Source organism: Trachinotus anak, unplaced genomic scaffold (assembly GCF_046630095.1).
Source record: "Trachinotus anak isolate AG129_WGS33_773 ecotype Australia unplaced genomic scaffold, CSIRO_AGI_Tana_v1 ptg000008l, whole genome shotgun sequence".
Lineage (NCBI taxonomy): Eukaryota > Metazoa > Chordata > Actinopteri > Carangiformes > Carangidae > Trachinotus > Trachinotus anak.
This window is the reverse complement of record NW_027273859.1, coordinates 9,267,906-9,292,608: the sequence shown is the minus strand read 5'-3', so window position 1 is coordinate 9,292,608 and position 24,703 is coordinate 9,267,906. Positions and strand designations below refer to the sequence as shown.

At 41.8% G+C, this 24,703-nt stretch overlaps 1 protein-coding gene across 3 annotated transcripts in view; it reads right to left on the bottom strand.

Annotated features, from left to right (window-relative positions):
* Positions 1 to 23,847, bottom strand: part of dtx1 (deltex 1, E3 ubiquitin ligase) — a 47,785-nt gene extending 23,938 nt beyond the window's left edge. Inside the window, exons 1-2 of one of the 3 annotated variants that reach the window (XM_071482395.1) lie at positions 23,339 to 23,847; positions 22,235 to 22,885 (exon numbers count right to left, since the gene is read on the bottom strand). In XM_071482395.1, coding sequence (XP_071338496.1) covers positions 22,235 to 22,493 — 259 coding nt within the window. In that variant the 5' untranslated portion in view covers positions 22,494 to 22,885; positions 23,339 to 23,847. The remainder of the gene's footprint in view (positions 1 to 22,234; positions 22,886 to 23,338) is intronic. The other 2 variants (XM_071482394.1, XM_071482396.1) reach the window with 2 other exon arrangements.
* Positions 23,848 to 24,703: the final 856 nt, after the last annotated feature.

Genomic DNA, 24,703 nt, shown 5'->3' with positions numbered 1-24,703 from the left:
AAGTTGCCGCTCAGTGACCTTGAGAGGGGTGAACCGAGGCCACAACAACACTAGCCCCCCTCATGTGGGAAGTTTAATTCAAAACATACAGCCTGAAGCCCCGCTCACTGCCTCCAATTCTGCTTTAATTTACTGCTGTATTTCCTGCCTCTGCCAGAAAGCCGGACCTGAGTTGTTGATGCTCTCCCTGTGACACTTCATGCTCTTCCTAACAGGAAACTGAGCAAGAGTGGCCACTTCCTGTCTGACCCTGTGTGCCTTTGGCAGCCATCTATCCTGCCCTCCCCTCTCATCCCTTGTCCTCCCTCCCACACTGTCCTCCAGCTGTCCTCGCCCGGCACCAGCGTGGTTCCCCTCGGGTGAGCTCTAGCTGTGTGATGCATTGCCACGTCAGGCCTCGCTGTGGGACTCTAACCCTACTGTCACGCGGGGCCAGGTGGGTTCAGGGTGAGCTTGGCTGCCCTCTTACAGCTTAGCTGAGAGGAAAGCTTCAGTCTGTTTGCCATATAAAGCCATGTCTCCATCCCTAATCGCTTTGTTTTCCTCTGGAAGTGAAGTAAGGCCTGCCTGAAGAACTCTTGAATGGAAGGACGTGCAACATTTAGTAGAGTGCTGCAGAAATGAGTCCTCAAGCCTGGAAATTTGTTAGTATTTTAGCACTTTGAACAACAAGTGCATCCCTGCTGGGTTCATCACTTTTTTGTGTCCCCTTGACACACTTCCGTTGGGTTGTGCGAATTTGCAGCACATATGTGTATTTGGTTGTGTTGTCAGTATTTGCAGCGTGTGTGTTGTCAAATTGATGATGTATTGATGAGTATTGTCTATTTGTATGTGTTTTCTTAAGTTGCAGTGCGTTGAGCTCTCAGGGCCACCGTAGAGTTGGCAGCCCTCTATCACATCCTTGACTGCCCTCAGAGTCCTGTTGCAGGGGCAGATAACAGACTGGCAAACTGATGCTTTGTAGTGCATTTATGTGGATGCTATCAGAACTGTTCACAAATGCAATTCATGCACATATTGTATTTCTTTAAGACACACAGTGCAGCCCCAAGATGTAATTTAACTTCAAAGCAGAACTCCAGACACCTTTAATAAGTCAAACATAATGTATTTTGACATTTTTTGTTATACACAAATCACAATTGTTATTATCTCATCTTGTACACTGCATTGGGATAATCAAATCACCGATAAGGAAAAAAAAAAATGGGTTGAAATTGTGGCTTTGACATTGAAGGACCAAATCCACTCACACTAGAGCTCATCTAGGGAGTAAAACTGCTTCAGTCCACGCAGTGAGCAGTAAATCCTATCTAAATCTGTCACTGAGGTTATTGATGTGTGTGTTCCTTCCACACTAACACCTCGGTGGTCACCCAGGAAAGTGTGATGAAAAACCATAATGGAAACTGTCTGTGACGAACACCTGATGTGTTACCAACAGGTAACACCTGAGCAGCTGCTGGAAAACGCATGAGATTCAAGCCTAGTTGTCACAGAAACACCGAGGGAAGTTTTTGTTGTCATGGAAGCCGTCCCTGGAGTGGGAGGGAGGGTTGCCCATATGTGAACGTTCCTACTACTCCTTTCCCTGAGCACAGCGCCAACAGAGGCAACTCCTCCTCCACTCGCTCATCTCATCCGCTGCTGACGCCAGCTTTCCCCTCGCTCTCCACCGTCTCTCCTGGCTCCTCACCAAGGCTGTCGTGCTGAGCCATTCTTCACATTTTCCACTCTGTCACTTACTGGACCCCATCCTGCTCTCACACAACGCTCAACTCTTGGACAGAGGGTAGAAATCTGTGTTACTGAATTAGGGCCCACATCACCTTGCAGTTAATGCTCTTCCTCCTGCTGCTGCTGTGGGAGGGAAGGCAAGACGAGAGGTGCCCGGATCAAGCACTATAATACATCCTTATAATTGACAAGCCTTTCCAATTTCCCTGGAGCTGCGCTGAGCCTATTAAAACATAGTGCTGCATTTTTCCTTTTAACTACAGAAGGAGAGAGGCCAGTAACAGGTCCAGCATCATACGGCTCAATGCTGTCTGAGAAGTACTTAACACGGACTAATCTATGGTCTCTGCTGGAAAACGGGCAGACCTGCATACACAAACTGAGAAACTAATGAGAACGTAACATCATATGAATTTAATGTTACCTTCATTTCTTTGTAACTATTAAAATAGCGCTGAAAGTGATATTTGTAAAATGATATATAACAGATAAGAGCAGCAAATACTCACATTTAAACCAGGAGATGTTAAAAATTCATTTAAACAGCTATTTCAGAAATTAAAATTGCTGTTTAATTAAACAGCAATCAAGCAATTTTACACATCAAGTACAGTTCATTTGTCACAGAGCGTAGGCAGCGTTGTATGACTTTGTACCCTGATGATGTTATCAGGGTTATCTCAGCTTGGGCTTTAAGAAAATTAATTTTTAGCAGAAACCCCGTGTCACAACTGGTGTTGCTGAGATTGAAAGATGTATCCAAAGGTCTGATGGGTCCAATGAAAGATGCTATTGAGTTGCATTATGGGAAATGTAGGATCCGTTATTTTAAAGCCTTGACCAACTAAAAGTCAGGATATCTCAACCTCAAAGTACCCCAAATTTATACGACTACAATACAAAACCAATTCAGCACTGCACTAAGAACAGAAACCGGTGACATAGTATGCATTTATTTTTTCTCACAGACAATAAGTTAAATATAAATGACATGAGGTCTGTTTCCAGGAACAGCTGCAACACACACTCAGTGTGTAAGAGCAAACACTATCTCCACTATATCTGGATTGTCAAACAAGGAGTAACAACAGAAAATGGAGGAGCTTCCTCCTACTCTCAATTTACAACAATTCTCACCAATCACACAGGGAGAGATTCATCACATGAGACATAAAAACATCAATATCCGCTTTAACTCTGGCCACAGAGATGCAGCCACATCTCCCTTTTCGGTGGCTTTCTGTTTTGTTGAACAACAAGGCAAAATTCACCACAACATTGTTCTCACGCTTCACTTTTACCTTACTGGAAAACCTTTCATACTGTTGTAGAATTGTTAGTGATCTCTCTCAAGCTGCCCAAGCAGAGATGCCCTCTTTCTCTAACAGGCTGTTGAAAGTCATTCTGGCGAAATGCAGAAAACTGCTAACTTAAGTAGAAGTGGAAGAAAAGTGTGAAACTGATATATACAACCATGGTATGGGGGTCATTGACATGATGTGCATATTTTTGTGTCCGAGTGCATTACTTTCCTTTAAAATAATTTTAATTAATTCATGACATGCATCATTTTATTCTATAAAACTGCTGTAGTTTGACCATGTTTTTAGTACATTATAATATTGTATATATTTTATATTTTGGCATCTCAAACCACCAAAATGTCAGGTGGCGCAACCGTCCGAGTTAATGAACAGCCTGAGTATTAAATATGATATTTTAATAATAATAAATTCAAAATAAATAAATGGCATGATTTCATGTTTGAGACCTTTCAAACAAACTAAATTCACAAATATTAATAGTTTTAAAGGTGTTAAGATAATTCAAAAACTTTTGTCCGGGAATTTGTGTATTGTCAAATGTCAGGGTGGTGCAACTGTATACATGCATCTTTTATTCTGAAGTGAATAGTTACAACATCAAACAGGATATTGCATCAGCCAGAGGACCCCAAGTGATCTTTATTGATGAGTGAAAAGGTTTGTAGAGCTCTCTCAAATATTGATAAAAATAGCTACTTTCAACTCATAGTTGGGCTGGTACACTTTTCATGTCAGGTGGTACAACCAAGGTAAAACTAGGAAATGTTATTTTTATTATAAAACTCTTCATTTTATTAAAAAACTATATGTATGAACTTGCTAGCAAAGGCTAAAGGTTAAACAGGTAGAAGCCTGTTTAATTTGAAATTAGCTGCAAAAGTCAGGTGACACAACTGAATCGTCTGGTGGTGCGACCAGGTAAAATATTTATTTAAACCAATAAATAATAGGTTAAAATGAACAAATGGTTGGAAACTATGAGGTATATAGCTATTGTATTAAATAGATTCATTTGTATATTTATATACAAGTTTTTCTGTATTTAAATTGGATATTTTTAAAAATATTAAATACCTGGCCACTGAAATGCAAGAATCTTAAATTATAGTTAACAAAAAACTCAACCACAAAGTAACAATGTGTTAGCCACTAAAGACACACTCAGGTATACTTGCCAAAAATTTCACTTAGAATAAATAGAAGGAAAGTATATAAATTTGTTAGCGCCACCTGACATTTTTCAGGTGGTGAAGTTAAAAATACAGTCAAAAAATTAATTTAAAACTTTAAAATGTTGTACCACAAATAAGGCTTGTTGAAACACATTATTCTAATTTCAAAAATATGCATAATATCCATTTTAAAAAGATTTAAAAAAAAACATTTTTAAAAGCTTTATTTGTCAATGACCCATGTACCAAACCTTACAAACTGCAGTTTAACAGTATCCAAGGGTGGACTTTTCCTTTTCAGGATACGTTCAAAGGAATTTAAGGGAAAATTTACAGTTGATAAAGTTGTCAGTGGTCTCTGGTGGAGAAACTATGTAAAGGTGACACTGTCTTAATTACCTCAAACTCAATTCAGTATTTCTGGACTGCAATTTCTTGTCACTTATCAGCCACTATATCTGTTATAAGATAATATTAGTCTAGATCTAATTACCACGAAATTAATTATGACTTTGGTGATCCTCTAATGCCAGCATGAGGTTGTTCTTTAATGAAATATCTCAAAACCTATTGAACAGATTGAGATGAAATTCAATTCAAGGCATTGACGGTGCCCAAAGGATGAATCCCAAAGACTTTGGTGAGCAGTTTTTCTCCATCACCACCAGCAGATCAAAATTTTTACTTATCCAGTGAAATATCTAAACCTCTTCAGACAGGCAGACATCCAGTCACCACCTCAGAAAGAACTGTAATGATGATTTTTATCCAAAGCCAGCATTAGGGTGGAATTTTGATTTGTCCAAGACTTTGCTTTATGACCACATCTCTGCAAAACAAATTACTTCCCCATCAGTCTCAGCTGTACTTTGTGTGTGAAGAAATTGTAAAATCCTGTCTTTTGGACTTGATAAGCCTTAAAATGCGTTCATCTGAAACTCAAACTGGACTTCCTGGACCAGATTTCATTCTCTCACTTGTACCTTACACAACATGCCCCCACCAACGCAGCCCCCTGTGCTGTCTTAACACAAAGCTGTTTTCAGTCTGAATTCCCGCTAAGTGTTGTTGAAGAATTTCTTCGATCTTGATCACACCTCCTTCTCAACTTCATAACAGATAAAAAACGCAGGCATCCACAGAATCCCTCCTGTCAAAACATGATCTGGCACACGAGTTCCCTTTTTTCAGTCAGTGATCCTTATTCCTCATTTTATTTAACAGTTAATCAAATTCTGTTCAAACAAAAGACCTACAGAGCTGTAAGCAGCCCAGCGTCAGTGCAGGCACAGACCATGAATTAACATCATACAGCCTTCATAATATCCTACATATGAATAGTGAACGCATGATGAATATGCTAATAAATTCTACAGTATGGGGGAAATAAAATAATTGAAGCGCGTTTGATCTTTTCATATAAACCCTAGAGCACAGCATGAAAAAAAAAGGACTTTCATCTCCCAAAAAAGGCCTTCACAAACAATAAACCCAAGCTGGCTATTAGAGATGATAAAGGGACAGAATGCTGCAGAGTGGATAAAAATGCTACACAGGCCGAAAGAAAACATCTGGCTCAAATCTGATATTGTATGAATATCATAAGAAGTGAAGTCTTCGTTTAAATACATGTACCACTGAGGCTTTAGATGTAAAAACTCTCCTGCTCAAAAAGGTGTTGTCATACCTGTACATCAAAGTGTGAAAGATCTGTAAGAGCATTATCTGCTCATTAACGACTACCCGGAGATCAGAGACCGTAATAATGAGGATGACAGTCTGGCATTAAGCTGGTTTAACAGCATTATATGTTACACTATCGCGGCTCCCCTGCTCCTCTCTCTCAAAATCACACATTGAAGCTTATTTTCTATACTGAGATGACACTTTCGTTTTCCCAGAATGCAGTTCTTTATAATGAGCTGGAGTAGTGAATAGCGACTTGGATTCCCTTAAGAGTCCTTGTCTCTTTGTAGGCAAACGTGATGGATGAACAAAAGCGGAGCAGCCACTGGTCGGGAGGCAGTGGGAGAAGGAGGGAGAAACCTATGGAGGAGAGAGGAAAGGAAGGAGAGGAAGGAAAAGGGGATAGGAGAGGAAAGAAAGCTAGAGAGACAGAGAAAAAATGAGATTGAAATGGAGGAGAAAAGGCAGACAGGCAGAGGAAAGAACAAAAGGAAGGAGGAGAAGATGAAGAGGGAGGAAGGAAGAGAGAATGGCAGCGATTGAGGAACGGTGGGAGGAGAGAGAAGAGAATGAAGATGGAGGGGGTAGACTGGGGGATGGAGAAAGGCCATACAAAGGGGAGGAGGGTAATAAAGAAGAGGAAGAAACACTATGTGAGTATGGAAGGAGGCAGGGAGTAGATTCTGAAGGACGCATGTGATGAGTAGAGGTTTTCTGCCAAAGAACAATAAAAAAAATAAAGAAGATGTCTCACTTCTGCCTGAGCTTAGAAAGTGAACACTGCAGTAAAACCGGTCCCACTAATACAGTTTTGCTGCCAGCAAGACAAAGTGGTGAGGAAAAGTGGCTGAACTCCCACTGCAACCATCCTCATCCTCAGCCCCTTCAACTCTCAAAACTCTCCCACACCCCAGCCCGGGGAGCTGGCCAGTTACAGTGCACTTGTGCAGAGTTTGCAGTTACTGGGGTAACAAAAAAAAAGGCAGCGTAGATAAAAAAAAAATCTTGACAAAATGAAGTTATAGTCCTGTCCACCTGCCAGCTGCTGTACTGCAATGAAGCAACAGACCCTGAAACAACCTTCTGACTCTGTGGATGTCGTGACCGTCCTCAGCTGAGGAGCTGCCAAGGGTGCTCTCTGACTCACTTTGTGTGTGTGTACAACTATCAGCTCGTGCACATGTGAGTGCGTATATATCTGTGCGTGGGGTGTGTGCATATGTGTGTGTTTCGGTGCACAATCGCTTCCACTTCACACCACTTCAGCCTCATCAGGTCCAGCAGGACGCTCGTTAGCGTGTCAGCGCCGTGCCGTGTCGTCACTAGGGCAAGGAAATAGGAGGCACAGCTCCAGGCATGGCTACAGCACACACACACACACACACACACACACACACACACACACACACACACACACACACACACACAAACGTGCAACCTTGGCTTCACATGATGCAGACCAGCGCTGCCAAGGAGCAGTGTCAGGGTTACAGTAAAACAGGTTTCTCGTTAGCAGACAGGACTCACTTTCACAGATGGAGAAAAACTCCTGCTATGTTAACCATCCCAGTTAACACAGCAGATCTGTCTAATAGACTGAAAAAAAAACACAGATCTTATTTGGTGGATGCAGCTTTTAACAGTTTCAACGTTTCCCTCTATAGTATGACACTTGTTAATTTTCTGGGATTTTTGCCTGCTTATCCCTTGGCACTTCAGAGGCTTATTATTTAATCACAACATTTCTTCCCATCCCTGACAACCGCCAACTGATGACTTCTTATGCCTGTGTGCTACAGAGCTCTTTTATTTTGGCATCAGTCCAATTTGAGCGCAGTGCTGCAAGGAATACTGCGCGTGTTAAAAAACTGAATTAAAAAAAATCTGCAGTGCGAAATGTTAAACTTACAGATCTTTTAAATGTTTAATGCAAAATTAGCATTTAAAAAAAGCAAATATTACCCTTTACATATTTTCAAAAAGGATTTCAGCTTGACTGAAGAGAGGGTAGATCCACCTAAAAAAGTTTTCATGCACATTATAATTCCTCCACCCAAATCACTATAGGGCGTAGAAAACTAATGACTACCAACTTGATAAAATTGGTTGGTTGAATGAACCGCTACACTACACTTGTATTACACATCACAGTAAGCAGAATCCAGTTCATATAGGTCATATGAAGCTATTGCTCAAGATTTCAATGGGGGAAAAAAAACCTTGTTGACATGGACCTTTAAAGTACCATAATCACTGTTTTCATATCAATATAACTTTCAAATTATATTTTGATTTTAGGCATATTTTCTACTTTCCATGAAAGTAGATGTAGGTGAAGTCTACATCTCTGCAAACAGCTTTGTGAGGCTGGACATGCCAGTGGTTTAAGCTAAAGGCTTAAAACAATGGTAATGTTCAGCAGGTACATGTCCACCATCTTTGTGTACCACACAAAACAGTGAGTGAAACTCACTGGAAGATGATAATAGCTACTGATTCATTTGAGTTTAACTGAAGAAGGTTTTAAGAAACATCTCATACCTTAAAGATAAGATTGCATATTGTGTTGTGTTGTATTGTCGAAGCTGAATGAGAAATAGATCTGGGAGTCATCCGCATAGAAATGGAAACTAACTGAAAGATTTGATCTTGAGCTAACATCGAAATGGAGACAAAATAAAGGGCCAACTACTGAGCCTTGTGGCACTCCATAAGTGAACTGGGAAGTGGAGAATTTACAGTTGCCAAGGGCCACACAGAGTTTCCTTTCAGAAAGATATGAATAAAACCAACCTAACACTACATCCCATATGCCTACCTGATGTTGGAGGTAGCAGAAGCAAGGGCTTGGCTAAATGTATTTACTGAGAATGAATTAAATGAAGTGTGTGTTACTTGTGCACTGCATTTAATAGTACTGGAAAATGAGTATTAAATAAAATAAGCTTATGGTCCAAGACCCCAGTTTCTCTGTATAAGACATTTTTCAGTAAACAACCAGTAAACAAGACCAGATCCAGGATTAAAAGATTAAAAGCCTTTACCACACTAACTAAAAAACTATCAGAATTCTCAGTGAAAACATGTAAATTAAAAGCAGCTAAATCTAATAAAACCAACAGTGGACTTGTTTGGCCTATATAATAAAATACAAAGACTTATTGTTGCTGGACAAGATCAGAACTAGAACACTTACAGCTATTTTTGTGAAACACTGCTACCCCACCCCAACATCTGGTTATTCTGGGCTCAAAAGAATTGTCATATTTTGTTTTACTTTGTTGCTTTGTTTAGTTTGATTTGCTATCATATCGTGAAATAATCATCACATCTTCATCATCATTGTTTTACACATGTAGTATAAAAGATTTGTCTCATGTACTGCTGCAACAAACAGTAAAACACAGGTCATTGCTTTGATAAGTTTGATTACTTTCTATGTGATTATTGCATATATATTTCCCATACAGTATAAATAAATCACTACGGGAAAATATCCAATATATTGTATTGTGACATTAATGTGATATCAATACTGATTTTGCAATGTTTGTGAATGATTCCAAACGTATCACTTAGCCCTACAGACGACCTTGCATCAGACCAAACTGCATTGCTCCTCTCTCAGCTCAGCAGGAGAAAGTGACGCACGCACACACACGCACACGCACACACACACACACACACACACACACACACACACACACACACACACACACACACACACTTGCGTACAGTTCTCACACTCCAACATGGTGCAGTATGTATCTGCGACAACATGATATTTCATGTCAGTCGTCACACCTCTACGACAGACTGTACATCAGTGAAACCGTTTCGTGTGCTCAGCAGAAAGCTGACTGATGGCCGTACCACGTCGGGAGGAGACTTTGAGGAATAGCCCACGTGGTTATCCATCAGATGACCTCTGCCACGCTGTACATGCAACACTAACTGCTATATGACGCGATCAAGAATGAATCACATCCCACGATTCTGTACCCTACTGTACAGCCACTGGACTCAATCTGGAGTTACCAAACACAGGCAGCAGAGGTTCAAACCACATGATTATAACATCATCTCCTATTGTGCCATCAAGGCTGCTCTCAAGAGGGAAAAAACTGCTCAGAATGTTACATGTGACAAATAAAGGGAGTCTGACTCATTGAGATGAACAGCATGCATTACATGAGTTTGCTGAGACAGACTTTTAGAACCCACTTCATGGCGGTCAGGTCTTATCAGAGGAAACGTCTGGTTACATTAGAGCAAACTGTCACTGTGCCAGACTACAGTGGTCAGCTCTGATCCGCAGTTAAATGGACACGGTGTGAGAGAGGTCAGAGGGCATCACACCACCCTGCAGGGAGATGAATGTTTTATGAACCGCGCACTGTGATGGATTTACCAAACACAACTTTGCCTTAAGTATGTTCTACTTTCCCGAGGACTTTTTATTATTAGGCCCAGCACTTTTCCCTGCTGAATCACAAGTGTAATCACATCTCCTCTGTGTTCATACCTCAAACTGAATACAGAGACATTCCTTCTTTAAGTATGAATAGCTCCTCTTCACAGCTCAGTTATTCTTACTGCCATGTTTGTATGATGTGCACTTTTCCTAAATGTAACTATTAAACACACAGCATCTAACCTTTGCCGCTAGGGGTCCTCTCAATTAAAACAATAACAAAACAAGGCGTTGGGTGACGTCATGAAATTGCGTGGGATCATGGGAGTTATTGTCCCCACCACCGCTGTCCTAAGCTTCTCCTGGTTTGGATTCTTTCAGTGTCAGTCGTTCAGGAGGTTTTTACCTGGAGCTGAATTTTCTATAGAGGGCTCCTCGTCTTTATTGAAAAACATTCAGGGAAACCACAACACCGACGCATACGCAGAGGATGTATGACGTCACTGACAGGCGACCAAATGAAACAGACTGAGAATTGCTAACTCGAATAACTCGAAAATATATAACATAGGTCTGGTCATTTTTACACATTTTAATGTGGAAAAGTTAGGGTTAGGGTTAGGGATATTACAACTTTATGTCTATTCAGAGAAACTGAGTGTCAGAAGCTGAAATAAAATCTGGGTCATGTCCTTGTTGCAAAGTTGCTGTTGGATCACTAAAAACCTTTATCGAGCTTAAAGCCTGAACAAAGGTCCAATAGGCTTTATCAAAGCACAGAGGTGTAGCACAGGGGTGTCACAGAGGTATGTTGACCTTGGGGGTCAAAGACAGCAGAGAAACTCATTTTACCAATACCCTGTTCAGGAGTCATCAGTTCTGTTGTGCTGAAGGAGGGGGAACAGGAATCTGCTGAAATATGAATAATGTTCTTACGGGAAGCCGTGTATTGTGGGCAGACCCCCACTGTTGCCCCACTGATACAGCATCATAACGAAAGACTGTTTACAGTGTAGTATCAGCTCAAGCAGATGACTTCATACTCCCCGAGCTTTAATAGCTGCAAGACATGTACATAATTTATATGGAACTATGATGAATAAATCATTTATGATTTTCTGGAAAGGCTTAATAACACTATAACACATGAGGGTCAACTCTGAATCTCACTTTATGTTGCACTCATAAGGGGAGGGAGGGAGGGAGGGAGGGAGGGATTATGGGGCTTAAAGTGATACACAATACCCAAAATCTGCTGCTGTCCTGTTGCGTTACAACCTGCCTCAAAAGGTCCAAAGCTCTGAGGCTCAGCCAGAGTCCGTGCATTTAGCTGTGTTTTGGCAAAATGATCAGTGTTTGGATCATCCTGACCATGCAGCTGGGCAGCAGAGAAATAGATTATGCCGCAGGAGCAGTTTGACAAGTTTCAGTTTACGCTTGATTTTTGGAATCTACTGTAGCTGTGTGTAAATTCAAGCTGACCACAGGACAAAACTACAAACCTAACAGCCACATTTCGAGCCAGCAGGGGTGTGTGTTTGATACTTAAAAGCTTTTGGATCGCCTTTAAAGTCCCCCACCACGCACATGTGTTTTGCATATCATTACTTCAGCTGGATGTTCACTGTGCAGACTGGTGTATGTCTGTAGTTGAATGAATCTGCTGAAGGGAGAAAGTTTCTCTGTGCTCACCTTAAATCTGAATTCAACACAGACATGCAGGAGCCAACAAGTCCTCCAACCTAACCACCACATAGGTCACTTGTCCCTGCCCTCGCATATGACACATAGGAGCGTAGTAGTGGGAGGCATACCAGACCTGTGTCATCATGGTAACAATATTAAACACGGGGTTAAGGTTTTGAAATGGTCATGAATAAAAGGAAATAACATTCGTAACACATGACAAACAAAGGCTGGAACGTCTGCTTCTCCTCAATGACAGCAAAGCTAAGACGAAGCAGAGAGACAGAGAAACAAGCAACCACAGACTGTGGTGGAGACATAAATGGTGCTCCTCACATTCTTTTTTTTTTTTTTATTAGCGTGCCACCTCAGCCCATTAGCTTTCAAGCTTTCAGTGAGGTGTAGCACACACTGTTAGCTGGAAACCTGCAGCTAACAAAGTGCATCTGGAAGCATCTTGGGTTTTTAATGCACGGAGCCAATCACAGTTATTATTCCTGCGGTGATTCTGTAAGTACTGTCCCACATTACTGGAGGCAACTGTTTATACTAAATTAATGAGATAAATTAATTTATAGCATTCTTTTCGTATTTTTTTGCATAATCTGAAGAAGGAGGAGCAAGATAACAACTTGGAATGCACCATCTATCAGATTTACATCCGAATTTTATTGTTTTTGAAACTTGGCAGGAACCTTCTTATATGCTTGTGTTATGTCCTTCAGTTGATGCAGTTCACTATGTTGACATGTTCTTTCTCTGTTTTTGTTTTTTTCTTATTAATTTTCTTTCCTGGAATAAAAAAATTGAAGTGTATCATGTTTCCTCATCCAAAAAAAAAGAAAGAAAAAAAAAAAGTAGGCTGTTAGACTGCGGCACATATTTTTTTATTCACTGGTTCATACTTAACCTGAAAGACTTGATTGAAAGACATTCAGAGGGACTTTTATTCTCTTTGAATACATCCATAGACACAACAGAGTGGAAGCCATTGAAGTGTGATAAAAATTCCCCTTGAAGCACCGGTGGTATAAATCCTTGGAAAGTTTGTAAGTTTTCATTAATAATGAAACATCTGAAAAAGTGACGGTGTGTGAGCTGCTGGAGGTTGGAGGGGTCTCTGCCGGCCAGGAGCACCCGGCAAATAATATTCGGCTGACAGGCTACTGCAGGATGTTACTCACACTGACCAGTCACAGGACTCTGACTCTCACCAGGACTCATGATTTAGAAGAGCTATACATGTGACACAGAGAGGAGAGGGGAGGAGGGTGAGACGGAGACTCGCATTGATATTCTGCTGAGCGCCTGCGCTACAGACAATCAAAATAAGTGATTGTTTTTGCATGTGTGCACATGTGTGCTCATCCCACATGTGTGCTCATAATTCTTTCCACCTGTTTTCATCAGTTCAGACAACCTGGGACCGCACATTCAGAACACAGGATACTCCACACGAAAACCTGAGAACAAACAACACCTGCACCCACAAAAGCCCCAGGTTTGCTTCACATCATTTGGGTCTACGTAATTTTATTTTAATTTTATTAAATATATCAGAATTTTGCACAACTGAAGTACAACGTCATCTATCTCGGGGCCCAGTCTTTAAGTGAGGTCCTGTGTGAAAATCTAATTCTAAGACCTGAAATGTTTTAATTTATTCTGCAGCCGTTAGTTGTACTGTTGTGTTTCATCCATTTGTCTTTTTTTTTTATTTCTGCAAGTAATTAACAAACAGAGAAACTCATCAAGGTAGTGCTACCTTGGGGCGGCTATGGCTCAGGAGGTAGAGCGGGGCGTCCACTAATCAGAAGGTTGGTTATTCGATCCCTGGCTCCTTCAGTCCACATGTCAAAGTGTCCTTGGGCAAGATATTGAATCCCAAATTGCCTCTGATGGCTGTTCCATCAATGTATGAGTGATGTATGTACATGAGTGAATGGGTGAATGTGGTATTGTAATGTGTAAGTATTGTAAAGCACTTTGAGTCCTCTCTAAGCCTAGAAAAGGGTTAATAGTATACAGCTCTTGAAAACTTTGGTATCAAATCAATACTAGGAATCTGATACACAAGTTCAGGTAACAGAATCATATCGGGAAGGGAAAAAAAAATATGTAAACCATCCCCAAAATAGTGTGATAACAGCTGATAGGAATATCATTAACTTGCTCTTGTAGTCCTGCAAGATAACCTTCGCTGTCTCATTAAGTATGCGTTTCTGCTCATTTTCATTTGCCCATGTGGAATAAATAAAGTTGTATTGTAGACAGCAGAGAGCATAGTCGCAAAGCATTCTGTAAAAACCCAAAATGTAATGTAAGGATATTGAACAGAATTGCTGTGAGTGTTTGAGTAAAGGGCTCATTGTGGAGATATGACTCCTGCCTATGTTCTCAGTCTTATGAAAGATCTTTTTTCCCATTACAGTAGCTTAAACTGGAACAATGATGACTGTCTTACCACTAAGGTGCTTTTGAGGAAGCCACCCCAGTTTCGGCTTTAGCGATCCGTCATGCCTCCTCTGTGCTAAAGTGGGGTAAGAACGCATTTTATTTTGTAACGTGAGAGAAAATGCTGCGACCAAAAACGCAAAGTCCCGCACTGTCTTTCTGTGTTCACTGCGACTGATCAAGAGGGCTCTGAGCTTGGCTTACTGCAACCGCTGGCAGCCCAAGTTACGTCAGCGCAGCTTTGGTCTCAATCAAAAGATCTGTTCACTAAATGTTAGACCACACACTCCTTTAGATCAAAGACATCCCCATTTGCTCCAAGAGGAACACTCTGTCCCTTTGCAACACAACAGCAGCTCACATCTGGTTTGTATGTAGCAATGCACGACAACACAACAGACTGATCGACAGTCACTTCATTTCTCACATGTTGTAACAGCTCTGTTGATCTGAGTGACAGCGACATTATTGTGAATGAAAATGTGGGACACACCGACAGAAAGACTTCTTACAGGCAAAAGCAAACAAAACAGTGAGGATCCGCTAAGAAAATGGTTCAACTAGTGAGACAGATTTCAACAAGAGACCTGTCAATAAATGTAAACAGGAAATGGAGGACAGTTCACGTAAACGCCGCTGTGATGATGCCTCATTCCTATTCTGGCAGCGACAGGCTGAGGCAGACGTCAGCCTCCAATCTCACTGACTGGCCTAGTAAGCAAGTGGTGCAGAGAGCAGCGTTAAAGTTGCTTCCTCGATGAAAGCCCAAGATATCCACTTTAGAAGTTAAAAGTGGTGACTCGCTGGATTAGAAGTTGAAAGTAGATGTGGAGAGACGCTTGTGCAAACAATGCCAGAGGCTGCCAGAAGCTGCAGAGCCTGCTCATCACTGTAACGTAATAAGGATGTAGACAGAGCAGACCAAAGCACAGAGACCCTGGAAACAAGGTCGCTCTTACAGGGGACAACAGCCTGATTGATGCTTTACAGGGATGAAACTAAAGTCTGAGCAGTATTAAATAAGTACAGTACTGAATTGATTATTTGATTAATAAATGGACATAAAATAAACTCTCAAAATTATATATTTGCTCATTTGTGACTTGAGTATGTTCGGGATGGAAGATGTCTATTTAGGCTCCGGTAATTTGACAATAACTTGGTTACTGATCTAATTTTTTGAGTAAAAATAATATAATTGTGCTTCACAACTTCACTAATGCTTGAACTCCTACATTTCGTGTCAACACACAGAAAGAATGTAGTGTACCGTTTCCTGTGTCAGCTGCTGGTCGGACCATATAAATGACTTTGGACTCTGGTAGCTTGTGACAGGCATCTGCTTCTGTTTGTTACAATCCATAAACAAAATATTTAGTGAGATAACTGACAAAAGTATGGGCGGATTGATTCATAATTAAAATCGTCACAGCTTGAAGCCCTGATGGGAGCCTTCAAAGGAGTGAGACAAAAGCTGTGTGAAAAGTGAAAGAGCCGGGGAATGTGCACAGCAGAGGGTCTTTCCAGTGTTATTATCCCTCCCTCCACCCGCTCTGTCACTTTCCATCAGGAAAACGCTCCACCTCTCCTTCTGTTCCTCTTCTCTCCTCACCTCTGTCAGGCCAGCCCCCGCCCACCCCCTTCCTCCCCCTCCACACCGCCGCTCCGATTCCTTTCCTGTCGACATCCAAGTGGAATTCAGCCAGCTGGTTGGGGTTATAATGGGCCCCAGAGTACAGTGACACCTTAGCATCGCTTTGGCTAAGCAGCATTTTGATTTCTGCTAAAGACCTTCACTGGTAGCCTCGCTAACTACAAAAAGCTTTAAGAGAAAAAGAATGTGGTCATTGTGTCCGGTCTGTTTATCTCTAGTCCAGATCAGAATGCAACTTGTTGAGTATCTGCAGAGCTTCGTCTAAACTGTTTCATAACAACATACGTGTCAGCCAGCCTCACACAGCTGTTTGCACATGTGCTCCACTTGTGGACACATTCAAATATAAAGCACACGCACTTCTGTAGCACTGGAAAGAGCCTGTTTCTGTCTTGTTTCTATGTCTTTTCTATTCTAAATATACAGTTTAAAGCCTCTGGGCTCCACTCTTTGCTCATTCTGTTTTCTTCTGACGCAAGTGGGATTTCACAGTCAGAGCTGATGCATACACCACACGACCTTTAGCACGTACACAGCAGGAATCCTTTTCACAGGTTCCTCCCACAGACCACCAAAACGGTTCCCACACGCACTTACTACATACTAAACTACATTAAAGAAAAAAAAAACCCGAAAGCATTTCCCTCTTCAACCATCTGCAGCATTACACACGCTCAGCAAGTGTACAGACACATATCCAGACCACAACCACAGTGACTGCTGTTTGTCAGCTTTAACACAAAACAGACACAAGAACATGGCCATCTTCTTCTTTGTCTTCCGGCATCTTTCACCATAATTAGTCAGAGAGGGCATTTAGCTGAGGGAAACGGGCCAGCGCAGAGGAGATTCTCACGCCTGTGGGACCAAAACAAACAAAGCCCCGCTCCGGCAATGCTGCAGCCAGCAGCCGCTGATAGGGGTTATCTCTGCAGTCACACATGGGCCATCGCACAACAGGGAGCACCAAGCAACTGCAATGGCCCTTACAACTCCAGAAACACATTCAGCACAGATACAGATGTTTGTTGCACACTACACAATGTCGCTTTGATTTTGAAGATCAATCCGGTCTGGTTTTTGTGTAAGGAAATATATTTATGATGGTAAGATTATAATACATAATATATAATAATTATAATGGCAGTGCAGATATTGTGCTTATTTCTTCCTATTTTCCAAATGACAATGAAACATTTATTGGACATATTTGTGAAAAAAAGCTTGGCTGACTGGTATCTGCAGGTACATCATGTACAGCATCTGTGTAGCAACAACTATCAGCCATTAATGATTTAAACTTGCAATAACTGATTTTCTTTCTGGAAGCAGCTGTCTTTTTACACAGGAAGCAGATGTGGGGGAACATCAGCCATCGGAAGTCCAACTTTTATTTTCCTCCTAGCACCATTGTACTCTTTAGCTGCTAAATGCCCTGCTACAGTTACCCGCTAGTCACTAACATTTTGTCTGCTGTTTGGTACTGGGCAGGTAGTGTCAGATTTCAGATTTTTTTTTTTTTTTTTTAATGAAAATGTCTTTTGTCTGTAGCATTCAACAACTCATCATGTTATTAAGTTTGTTCTAGTCGGCGGGGAAAAGTCGGCCTAGCATGTGAACATTAGCATTGATGAATACAAATACACAATCACAATTTTAAAAAAAAGTAGCAAGTGCTTAAATCACAGACGGGACAAAGTAATGACGTCATGCTGGTTAACCGTCTGTGTGGTTGTTGTACTTGATAAGACAGTAGGAAGAGCTGTGACAATAAAACTACATTTCGTTTTTCGTTTCGTTATTTTTGCAATTACTAAAATTTATTTCATGTTTTTAGTCGATCTAATGTCAAATTCAGACTCATTCACCGTGGCTGAAGATGCTGTTGAGTTGCACTGTCAAATAAAAAATACTGTCTGAGTGCTATATGTAATATATTATACTTGTGTGTTGCGTCTTTTGAACATTATACTATGCTTACATGAGCACTTGCTATTTCCCTTGCACTAGTATGACTATAGAGCCACAACACTCGCCTGCAGAACCTGTCTGCATTTAAGAATAATCTCCAGGTTTTGAATGGTGCCGATGTTACTTCTATCTTTCATGGATGATACTGGTCTCTCTGTGTTGTGCCACTTCATGCTCCATCATAGGAGAAAATATAAAAGAGGTGAATGCTTAAAGCTATTATATGTAACTTTTCCACATTAAAATGTCTAAAAATGACTAGACATATGTTATATATTATAATGGCCCTCAAATGTTTCCAGCAATTTTCAAACCTGGCAAAATCCATGATTTTAATCATGGAAACAGTCCGTTTCATTAGGTCACCTGTTAATCCATCACATCTCCTCTGGGGTTGCCTGCCAGAAACGGTCAAGATTGACTTTTTATCCAGTTTTAAGCCACATATGCAAGACACACTTTTTACACCTTGGTCGTTTTCAACTATTTTAGCCAGATGAAGGATTGTAGTCACTGGATGTCTGTATCTTAAGTTATCAGAGAAACAATCAAAACAAAGGTTAGCAGTCTCAGCCCCTCTGCTGTGCACCATTGGCCAAACAAAACTTTTAAAACTGCTTTATTCAGTGTTTTAACCGGAGATAATCACCTGGTCTGTTTGTTTTTGGAGAGCAGGAGTCAGTAAAAACCTCCTGAATGACTGACACTGAAGGAATCCGAACAGGGAGAAGCTGACGGCAATGGTGTTGAAGACAACTCCCATGATTCCACACTACTTCACGATGCCACTCAACGGCGTCTTTTGTCATTGTTTTGATTGAGAGACTCCTGGCAGCAGAAGTTACAAACGTGTGTCTTTAACAGGTGGGGAGAAGGAGCAATAGCTGCAGTGTGAAATCCATCAGACAGGCCACAAGCGTTGGTATGTGATGGAAATGGCAGATAAGCCCATGTGTTTTGCTATGGGAGTGGGTGTAGTGAAAGGGGATCAGTCCACAGCAGTGTTTAGAGGTTCAAATGCCCCTCTGGGGAGGAAATCGGATCGATTCTCCTTGGCCAGGGGCCAATCCTCTCCCTTCCTTCAGCAAGATTCATCCATACTACATATATATATATATATATATATATATATATATAAGCCTCTAAGCCCTCACTCATACTGTATATACAAAAGCACACCAGCAGCTGCATTAAGATGAACTCTGTGCACTGTGTTTTCGAATGACAACTAAATACAGATGTGTTTAGGCTGCTCTCCACAGAGAGGGGCCCTGCTGCATCATCTGTGGTGTGTGCGTTGTCGTCATGATGCTCTGATTAGAGGGAGCCATGGAGATAAACTATAGCCGCTGTCTCATTAGTTGGAGTAACTCTGCCTGGTTCCCACCCACAGGAGCTCCTCCCAAACCCACAGAAGAGCAGGGCACCCCTACACAGCCTGCAGGGACAGAACACAAACACCACAGCTGCCACAGCTGACAGAGTGCACCATCGCACATCAGCACACATGTGCATACAGAAGGACACACACACACACAGGGGACACCAAGCATCAATTCTCTTTCCAGCTCTTGCCAAAAAAGAGCCTCAGAGGATGAGATCACTGGCTCCATGACAAAATGGGGTTTCCCCACAGGGACACTCCATAAGCCTGCAACAGAGCAAATGGCTGTGGGTGACCTGCTGAGCTACAAATATAACAAACATCCGATGTGAAACAGATGCATCGCAATCCACATTAAAACAAGCTGACTGAGACCCTTTGTGTAAGCTCTGGTGCAACAACATCACAACAGCCTGGAAGCTAGCGGGGCCTCATGGGATCTCGGATTGATGGCTGTGGCCTGGCAGAGGTTTGCCAATATTTGGGGACATGAGCAGAGAGTGCAGAGGATGAGGAAAGAGGAGGGAGGGGAAGAAGCAGGTGTCTGGGCTGCTGTCCGTCAGGCCCTGCAGTGACAGGTTTATCCCAGCCGAGAGGGAAGGTAACACACTGAACAGCACAATGAGGAGCGATAAACGTCAGGCCTAGCCCCAGCACCATGGTAATGGCTGACAAACGGCTCGGTGGCTCATCTCGCAGCCAGTCAACCCTAGACACACTGCTCTGCGTTATGTTGTATCAGAGGGGAAAACACCCAACAAGCTCCTTATCCTACAAACCACCTGAGAGTCATGCAGAAATACGGCCCTTTCAAACGTTAACATTTTACTCAAGAATAAAAAAACGCTAATATAGCAAGTGAAATATACACTGTATGCTGTATGTAGCCAATACACTAAGTGTTTTTCAATGTATATACTTTTCATTTGCCCTACATGTCATTTTCATGCCACAATAGCCATCACCAGATAATATTATCTAATATGGATCAAAAATACTCAATACATGTCTGGTTTCTACATGTTTGATGTTTTAAATCAAAGCTTTTTTGGAGAATTAATGTAACAGCAGTTGCATCATATATGATGTCAGAACAGGATAGCAACATGTTATTTTGTTATTAAGTGCACCACTTCAACCAGGGCCACATACCACAAAATTTTACAGCCTGAGGTAGTTTGCAACGCCCATCTGTCTGTGGGGTTTTATAAAAACACACACAGTGTAACAACACTGCACATACACATCTACATCTGCTTATTATTATATCTGTGGGGTCTTTTTTAAAACTGTTTAAAGAGACGTTTCATGACATTTCTTTCCATAATCAGGCAGTTATTAGACAGTAACTGCGAGGACCTTTACAGTTTTGAGCTGTATTCTGTTTTTTTTCTGCATTCTGAATAACACTGCCAACTAATGCAGATCCATGCACAGCGGGGTCACCTTCTGTATATCCCATATGCACATTTCCCTGTAACATGTGATGCTCTGATGTTACATAACGCCTTCAAATAAGAGACTTGTCTCTGAATTAAAATGAGCGTTTAACTATTCATGCTTCAGTTCATCAATAACGTTGTCAAACATGTTTTCTTTTTTTTTTATTATTATTGTAGACATGACCTGTCCCTACAGCATCTAACATAGTCACAATCAGTAGCTTTTGATTCAATGCAGTGATAGCTGAATCAGATGTTCAAAATAATTCAGAAAGCGCTAACAGATGTCTAAAACCTCCCCTATATCTTTACTTCAAACACTGGGACAGCAGGAAGGTGAATGCACACAGAGACAAACAGAGTGTGTGTGGAGCCTTAGTGGAGAACAGTGGAAACATCTGGTAGCAGTCATCAGAGAGAATTACAGTCCACCAAACAAAGGCTGCGTTGGGAGGATTTAATGCAAAAGTAACACATACTATGTGACCGGGTTTTTCATGTAAGAGCTTTTACTATTAGCATGTTGTGAATCAGTTCCTTACTCATGTTAATGTTAGAGCTGTGCTCTGCTACAGAACCCACAAAAACTTTTTTTTTTAAGTATTTGGCCATAGTGTACAATTTCATTTATTAAACGTCTAACATATAACCTGATTTTTCCATATTCTGTACATTCTTTCCATCCTGTGGAGTGAATATATATATAAACTGAGGTAATGTGGCAGAAACTAGAAGCCCTCTCTCTTCCATAGTAATAGTGTACAGTTACTACATCACCAGCCACTATTGTGATTGCCGCTCTCACAACAGAACGACAACACATTTTAATGAATACAATAAGCTGAGAAGAGTGAGGGGTGCCGCACTGAGCTACAGCACCCATCTGCCTGATGGATGCACAGCCCCTCGACCATGTTGACCTTTGGCAAGGTCATGGCATTCCAGCAGCTGCATAAAGACACTCCTGAATGGATAAATTATCGCCACACTTTTGTCATCTGGGCGCTTTGTGTCCTGTTTGTTGAAACGCCTCTCAGCTCAACCTGTGGCTCAACCACTGTACGTGAATCCCACAGCAGACGGGACATTCATGACTCTCGTTTATTCCCCTTGAAAGTTACATAAGATTTTTGTAGTAACCACATCAAGGCTGGCTCTGTTTTAATCGGCCCCAATGTGATAATATTACATCATTTGCAGTGATGACAGCCAATGATAATTCACTCATTTACGTATTCAGACATTTCCTTTACGCCCCTATCTGTGTCATCTGTGTACGTTGACAGGAAACTGCCAGATCTCTTACCTGTGTCTTGTCGAAACTGGTGCATGGACTGCAGGTCAATGACGTAAGGGGAGAGCTGGGCATCCACCTGCCCCAGAACAACAGTACCTCGGGCGTCCCCCTTCAGTACGTTCTCAATATGGTGGCAAACCGCTGCACTGTAGGGCCTCCAGCGTCCATGTTCGTTCAACCACTCCCAGACCACCACCCTGGCCAGGTTCTGAGGGGGGTACCCCAGTCCATTGACGGGCACCAGCAACCCTGATCCAGGACGAGCCATCTCCTTTGTGGTGTCTGCACTTCAACTGCTGGCTATGTCCCGGGCTAGAGCACCACTGCTGCCCTGTCAGTCAACTGACACACTGGAACATTTTCATCAGCCCCAGGCAGAAAAAAAAAAGCTTGAATCAGCAATTAGTTTGGTAGTCCTCAATTAGCTCATGCTGCTTTCAAGCAGGCAGCTCTGCTGGAGGCATCGTCTACAGGTACTTTCTGACTGCTGGCGTTTTGATCAGTCAAAGAGCAGCCTCTGTCCCCTTGTGTCTTGTCGCGTTTGAAGTGGCAGATGTTGACGATGATGATGATGAGGATGATGAGATCTGCAGCTGTAGCAGTCTCAGTGCTCCACAGCCGACCACAGCAGATCAGCAGCAGATAGGCAGGAGGCGCTCTCTGAACAGAGGATGAGGAGCAGAAACACACCGGTAAACAAATGCTGTGATTTGTCCCATGAGTCTCCACAGTCAGGTACCGTTTAAAAGGAGATGACACAAAGCTAACCGGCTCTGAGCTACAGTCCCACCAGTGGCCTGCACCTCTTGGCAATTCTGTTTACCTGAAGTGTGGCAGCAACAAAACGTGTATGAGCCTGTGAGCTGCCTCGGCAGCAAAATAACTGTGATTGTCATCAGATTTGTACAGAGGGGACAGAGCAGTGTGCACCAACAGCCAAATGCTATCATAATCCTAGCACACAAAACATCTCCCAGCCATTCCCCACAGAGAAAGCTGCAAAAGGAAGGAACACTGTTTCTGCTGTTTGCGTGTTTTTATAAATGTGTTAAATCTCATGGCTGCTGTTGAATGTTTTTGTGTCATGCTTGAATTGGCTCCGGCGATACGGACCTGTAGGTTGCAGTTGTGGTGCCACACATCTGTCAGGTAGAAGCTGCATTTCAAAGGCTCCGACCGACTACAAAAGAAAAAGAAAAAAAAAAAAAAACACCAAAGAGGAGAAACGCACCTGCCTTTTCACATCTGTGACTTGTACGCTTCTCCTTCCCCTTAGACCTGCGATCTGCCTTCGCAACCACCTCCCGCGACTCCAGCGATCCCGTGTTATTGCAGAAAACCGAGCCGTCGTTTCATTCCCGTGAATGTGCTACAGACCACAGCAGCTTGTTGGTCCGCTGCGCTCAACTGGACCAGTGCCATCCCGCCGTGGACGCGCGTCTCTGCCCGCGGCGCCGCACATCACGCATTCACATAGTAAACACGCAGTTCTCGCTGCCCGCAGATCACCCACTAATGTCCAGACTCACCTGTGAGGACAGCCGTTGAAAATCACCCAAAGTGTCAATTACAGAGAAACAAAAGTATACAACTTCCGGTGTCTGGTTTCAAAATAAAACCCGTGTTGACGCCGATAGGATTGACACATGATTACAGTGGATGATGAGGTGTTGGTTATGCCACAAACCTAAACGAGAGAGAGAGAGAGAGAGAGAGCCTTTTCCAAAATATAATAATAATAATAATAATAATAATAATAATAATAATAATAATAATAATAATAATAATAATAATAATAACAATTAATATTCCGACATTTTGACCAATACCACTGGGCTGAATTCGTTTATTTTCACGGGAAAAATTTTTTAGTATCTTGCACAAGCATTCACGGAGGCATGTGACAGTGTCTTGTGACATTGGAACTATACAAGTCGCATCTGCCTTTGCAGATTAGCGAGAGAAGGACAATGGTTACACTGTCATATGAGCCAAGGGCTCCAGGACTCAGTTAGTCAGCATCCAGCTCATATGATGCCTCTGAAACTCTTCACCAAATCCATAAAGCAAGAGTTAGAGGAGAATCTAAATATCAACTCAAAATTGATGGCTATATATCACAGGATGCAGGTTGGATGGAGCAGGACAGTTGAATCCAGTTGACAGGACAGTTTAATGCTCCTATGTAAAAGCTGCTCGTAGTTTATTTCATTTTATTTTGGAGTCTTAAGCACATTTTCAGTGTAAGGACACTTTTCCCTGAATCTGACTACGTGCAGCTGCTTTTAAAGTAAACAGAGAGATCAAATATCTGAATCAATATTTCACATATCAAATATATGGAAATTTCAAGAGTCAAGATTTGCCTGTGCAGGGGTTACTGTATGTTCAGTACAGTTGAATGTGTTTTTTATCCTGCTAAGTAGAACAACAGTACCATCTGCTGCTGAAATAATGTACCTGCAATGGATAGAATAC